The following is a 5,659-nucleotide window of genomic DNA, read 5'->3' as shown; positions in this document are numbered from 1 at the left end:
TCCTACGACGAGGGTTCCAGAATCTAATCCGTGTGCACCTGGCAAAGGCTGAAAAAGGTAGAGTTCCTCTCTCTCGGCGACACCTCCTCCCCAGGCCCCGGGTTGTCCCAACAGGGTCCACGGCCATATCCAACTCTTCCCTCCCTCAAAGTAAGCCAATGCGTTTGATGTCCTGTGCTCCTTCGTGGTCGGAAAGCTCACCTAACGCAGGGGAAAGCGTGGGGAGCTAAGCTGGGGCCAGCGGGGGCTCCGCCTTGCACCTGCCACCACTCCCAGTGCGCGGTCTGACACGTCCGTGCGCTCTGGGGCAGTTTTCTGCTTCTCGGCATCCGACCAAGCTCTCCGACCAAGCAAGCGTCCAGCCCGACTCCTGCGCTTTGGGACTTGAGCGCTCTGGACCCGCGTGGGCAGCGCGAACAGAGGATTCGGGGCAGAGGTTGGGAGGGGGTTGAAACTCGAGGTGCTTCAACAGGGTTAACCCGGAGGCTGACGGCCGGGTCCAAGCAAACCCGAAGATGGGAGGCAAGGGGCTCCTTTTTTTCTGGGCTCCTTTTTCTCTCTCTTTTCCACTGTCCGTCCTGGGGCTGAAGATGATCCTTTTCGCAGTTTTAAGTAAACAAGCGGCGACCAAGCACTCCAAGCTACGTTACTTTCAGACCAAGCGCGGGGAGGTCCCCACGACGCTCGGAGAGCGAGAGCGGAAAGAATCCATGCTAGCCCGGGGCCTCTGAGGCTCAAAATCCCAGCTAGGCCACAGAGAATGTTTTACTTAACCCGCTACCTATTCGACGAGGGGCATCTCATCTCGGCCCATCTTGGACAGGCTTGAATTTTTCCCTAACAGCTTCTCTTCTTTGTTTCGACCCAAAATAAAACACGAAGAAAACGATCGCGGGTCGGCCATGCATCCCGCCCCCTTCATTCTTCAGACTCGGTGAAAAAGAGGGGACAGATAAGAGATCCCTACTTCACAGAAGGGGAAACTGAGGCCTAAGAAGCGCTGAAGATGGTTCAAACTTCTGGGTGGGTCAGGAGTCTGGAGCTGAAGCCCTCAGAATTCCGATGTGCTGTGGACTAAAGTCCACAGTGGTCTTTCTGGGTTGAGTGTGACATGGGCCACTTTGTTTTGCTCTAACGCCGAGCTCATACAGCCTGGTCACCCTGACTGGTGTGCCCTAAGATAACTCTAATAGAGATCATTGTGTTGCCTCTGTAAGAAGATTCTTGGGTCATATTTGCAAGTATCCTGCAATATACTTTCTGTTGTGATTGGATCAGAAAGTAGCCCAAGTTCAAAAATTAAGCACAAGCAAGGCTCAGAGAAGGGGGGGGGGTGGACAAGAGATGCCAGGGGGCCAGGAGAGCCGGTCAGAAGACCTGTTTTGCTGTCTGCCCAATGACTTTAAGTAACTCTTCCTCAACCTGGGTGGGCCCAGTCTCCTTCCAGCTCTAATTTCCACAAGCAGACCAGTTTGGTCACCTCTGCATCCTTATGAAGGAGCTTTGGGGTCAAGGAAGGTGGAGGAATTTTCCACAACACTTTGGATCCCCGTTTTTATTTACAAACCTTTCAGGGAGTTTAAACCAGAAAAAAAGTAGTTGTTACAGAAGAGCTTCTAGCATCTTCTATAGAACCCCCTCAACACACACACACACACACACACACACACACAATGGCCTGCGTTGGTTCAGGTTTCTCCAGGGGGTGTCAGGAATACATGGGGCAGAATACTGGAGGGAAGCAGATGGAAACTGTCTGGCCCACCAACAGCCACAAAATCCCACCTCTGTCGGACTGGGAGAATGATTTCCAGGGGGTGGGAATTCACCCTCCCTCATTGACCAATGTTTCTCAATAGTTTGTGGCCCCACAAACATGAAGAGGGGAAGACTTGACCATGACCACCCCATTCAAGAAACTAAGAAGAAAGTAAAGAAAAAAGGAAGGAAATACCCTGGCACAGAGGAAATTTTTACCTATGATTTTGATCCAAACGGGTAAACTCAAGATCCTTATACTTATCAAATCATGTATTCTCAATTTTACATCATGGAGTCAGAGGATCTTCAAAGTACAAAATTTAAAGTGTAATATTTGACTAAAACATTTATGGGATGGAATCTTAGGGGTCCTTTGTTCATGAAAATCATAGACTCATGATCTGGAGAATTCTCATCTCAGGCGGCTAGGTCTTGGTCTGCAGCAAAGGTGTAGCTGGTTAGCAACAAAGTTCAAGAGAGAGAGAGAAAAAAAATCAGAATTCTAGAAAAATGAAACATTGAAGATTGGAAAATATTGAGACATGGAGGCGTGCAGCCAATCACTGGAGCTCAAAAGTAGAGAATCATAAAGTCATGGGGCTGATCATGAAAGTATACAGAAATGAATATTAGAAAATCTACTATAATAAGATTATTTGAGCTACAAAACCATAGATCCAGCACTCACATTTTGAAATCAAGGAAGAAGAGTTGTGGATTTATAGGACCTAAAACTTCCGATTAGACATTCCTAGACAAGAATTCAAAATAAATAGCATATACTTTAGAGCTGAAAAACTATCTAAAACTAGAGAAGCGGCAGCTCACAGTAGGCAAAAAAGTCATAGTTCTAGCATCTTAATATATAATCAATAGGCTTTTAGACTTTAACCAGGAGTTTAAAGTCACAAGAATACAACCATAGTCAAAGAACTTTACAGAATCACGAAGGAATAATCGTCCAGAATTTAAATTCTGGAAATCTAAATCTCAGAATCTTGGAAATACAGAGAATCAAAGAATCAGTATTAAAAGATTTCTATGGTACAATCCAGTTAAAGTAAAGGCTTTTCAAGAATTCTCCCTTTTGGAAAAAAAACGAAACAGGACGAAATCTGGCTTTTCGATTCTTTTACTTCGAAAGAAGGAAGCTGGATGTTTTGTTTAGCGAGTGTAAAGGGCCCCTCTTCGTTCTTCCCAGCGCCTGTGCTAAGGAAGTCAAACAAAACGGTATAGATCTCTTCCCACACTAGCTAGGGTCAGAGGACTTTTTGCCTCTTTCTTCCGAAGACCGCAGCCCAATACTCGGCGGGGGCGGGGCAGAGCCTGCTCTCCGCTCACTGAAGAACGCAACTAAACCCCGAAGGCCTGCCACCCATTTCAGACTGGAAACCTCTACCTGGGATCTCCGGAGCTCCTGAGGCACTCTCCTCGGCTCGGCCTCGTACCCACAGCCCCCACGGGGAAGCTGCGTCCTAGCCAGAGCCCCCGGAGCCGGCTTCACCGTCCTGTAGATCCGCACATGCCCTGAGGTCCTGCGAGGAGGAAGGGACCAGTCCGATAATGGCCACAGGGTGCATCCGGATCGGCGCGGCCGCGCGGTGCTAAGTCCCAGGCTAGCACGGAGTCCTACCTTCGGGGGACGACAAGAAACTTCTTTAGAAATCGGACACTCGCTGAGCAAGGGATCCCCTCTGCCCGCCCCTTCCCGGGCAGACGTGCCTACCCGCAGTAGCACCCCGCACCCTCAGCCCCGCTGCGGAAGGGACTGCTTGCTAGTTTGAGAGCACCTGAGTCCTCCCTGGCCCCGGGGGGACTAGAGAAGGCCGTTACCGCAAGAGGGCAGGAGCCTAGTCTCCCTCCACTTTCCATCACCCAGAGAGAAGTCCCAAGCCCCTCAAAGACGATGGTCTTTCCCTAAATATCGGTAACAGAAGAACTCTTGCGATCCAAATCCTGGGTACAGTTGAGGAATCTAGGACTAAAAAATGGGAAAGGGTCTACCTTTGACACGCAGCTGGAAGCGCAGTCCTAACAGAGGCGCAAGTAGTGAAGTCGCGGTGGGATGGTAGCAAGTCACCTTCCCTTTCGGGTCTGGGAATCTCCGTCTGAAATACGTGACCGGAGTGGGCAGGACAGCCCATTCAGGGTTCAGAAATCACACTGAAAGACCTTGGGAGGCAGTTACTTGAAACTTCTCCCGTTCTGTCCTCCAGCCCACAATAACCAACCAACCCCCTCCCCAGGTCAATTCTCACCCTCTCAGGACAGGAGAGTGAGGCGAGCTCTTCCTTTTACCCGCGAGTCTCAGCTCTTCACCGAGGTGGGAAAATCCGAAAGCGCTGAGTCCGGGCACCTAGATATCCCTAGACTTTCATGACCTCAGTCTCCCGTTGGTGCTCTGATGGGGCCTGCCCTCGGCATCTCCAAGCGCCCTCCTTGCTCTGACGTTTGTGGGGCTCCGGCTGCGCCGCCACAACTATGCCTACCTGAGGAGGTGAGCCCGAGGCCCGCGGGGCGGGCAATCCGGGGGGCGGGCAGGTAACCGGCGCCGCCCCACGCTTGCAGCGGCCTTTAAGGAGAAGCCGGCGGAGGGAGGAGCTGATCGGGGTGTAAGCAAGGGAGCACCTCGCCAGCCGGCCTGAAGTTTGGATTCCAACACCGCGAAGGGGAGCTGTTGCGGGCCGCCCACCCTTGCCAGTGCCGCGACCTTACTGCCTGGACTCGCCTCTCGCCGTAAGTACGGCCCGCCACCTGGGCCGTAGGGGCGCGGCATGCGCTGCCCGCGCCAGAAAGCCCCGCGCAGGCACTAACTGCCCTCGCTTCAGGCCTCCGAACCTGCAACCTCCTCTACGTTCACGTCCCGACGGCTATCTTCGGACCAGCAGGGGTTCCAGTCCAGCTGCAGGACCCAAACCCCAGAACCACTTCTGGACCTCTTCACGGTCTGGCGCCAGCGTGCAAAGGACCCTTCGGGCCGGTGACCTGAGTCCAGTTCCGGTCCCCGCGCCGCCTCCTGGCCTTGAACTCCAGAACACGAGCTGAGTCGTAAGTGGACAGGGCATTCGCGAGCCTCTGTCGGTACTGTGCTATCCTTGTGAGCGAAGGCACCCAGACTCCAGCGCGCCCCAGCCCCGGCAGTTGTGCTCTCGGGGCCAGCCTGCGAGGTCTTCCAGAGCTCTCCACCGCGGGACCTAGCTTCAGTTTCAGGGACCCCACGTCCGGAGTTCCCACCTGGGACCGGTCCCCACTCGGACCCTCGACAGCGACCCGCGGCGCAATCGCCTGGAGACGTGCGGGACGGCTGAGCCATGACCGCCGAGAGCGGGCCGCCGCCGCCACCGTCGCAGTCGGAGGCACTGGCTGCGGTGAAAGAGGAGCGCGGCGAGGCCGCAACGGCTGGGCCGGGGGTCCCCGCGGAGGCCGTGGGTCGCGGCGCGGGTGGGCGGCGGCGTAAACGCCCCCTGCAACGCGGGAAGCCGCCCTACAGCTACATCGCGCTCATTGCCATGGCCATCGCGCACGCGCCCGAGCGCCGCCTCACTCTGGGTGGCATCTATAAATTCATCACCGAACGCTTCCCTTTCTACCGTGACAATCCCAAAAAGTGGCAAAACAGCATCCGTCACAACCTCACGCTCAACGACTGCTTCCTCAAGATCCCGCGTGAGGCCGGCCGCCCGGGAAAGGGCAATTACTGGGCGCTGGACCCCAACGCCGAGGACATGTTTGAGAGCGGGAGCTTCCTGCGCCGCCGAAAGCGCTTCAAGCGCTCGGACCTCTCCACTTACCCGGCCTACATGCACGACGCCGCGGCTGCGGCAGCCGCAGCCGCCGCTGCCGCCGCCGCAGCCATCTTCCCGGGAGCGGTGCCCGCCCGGCACGCCACGCCCTACCC

General features: G+C 54.6%; 1 protein-coding gene and 1 long non-coding RNA gene across 2 annotated transcripts in view; one reads left to right on the top strand and one right to left on the bottom strand.

Moving 5' to 3' along the window:
- Positions 1 to 3,316: 3,316 nt before the first annotated feature.
- LOC125610685 lies at positions 3,317 to 4,359 on the bottom strand. Its single transcript, XR_007340686.1, has 3 exons — positions 4,020 to 4,359; positions 3,766 to 3,869; positions 3,317 to 3,394 (listed from the first exon to the last, which is right to left on the bottom strand). It is a non-coding gene; the product is annotated as an uncharacterized LOC125610685 (long non-coding RNA).
- A 20-nt stretch (positions 4,360 to 4,379) lies between these two features.
- The window catches only part of Foxe1 (forkhead box E1), a 4,567-nt gene continuing 3,287 nt past the window's right edge, over positions 4,380 to 5,659 (top strand). The window contains exon 1 of the mRNA XM_048783318.1: positions 4,380 to 5,659. This exon is cut by the window's right edge and continues 3,287 nt beyond it. Coding sequence (XP_048639275.1) covers positions 5,073 to 5,659 — 587 coding nt within the window. The 5' untranslated portion in view covers positions 4,380 to 5,072.

The sequence above is a fragment of the Marmota marmota genome, unplaced genomic scaffold (assembly GCF_001458135.2).
Source record: "Marmota marmota marmota unplaced genomic scaffold, marMar, whole genome shotgun sequence".
In the NCBI taxonomy this organism is placed as follows: Eukaryota; Metazoa; Chordata; class Mammalia; order Rodentia; family Sciuridae; genus Marmota; species Marmota marmota.
Note: the sequence above shows the minus strand (reverse complement) of the source record. Positions and strands in the feature narration are given on the sequence as shown.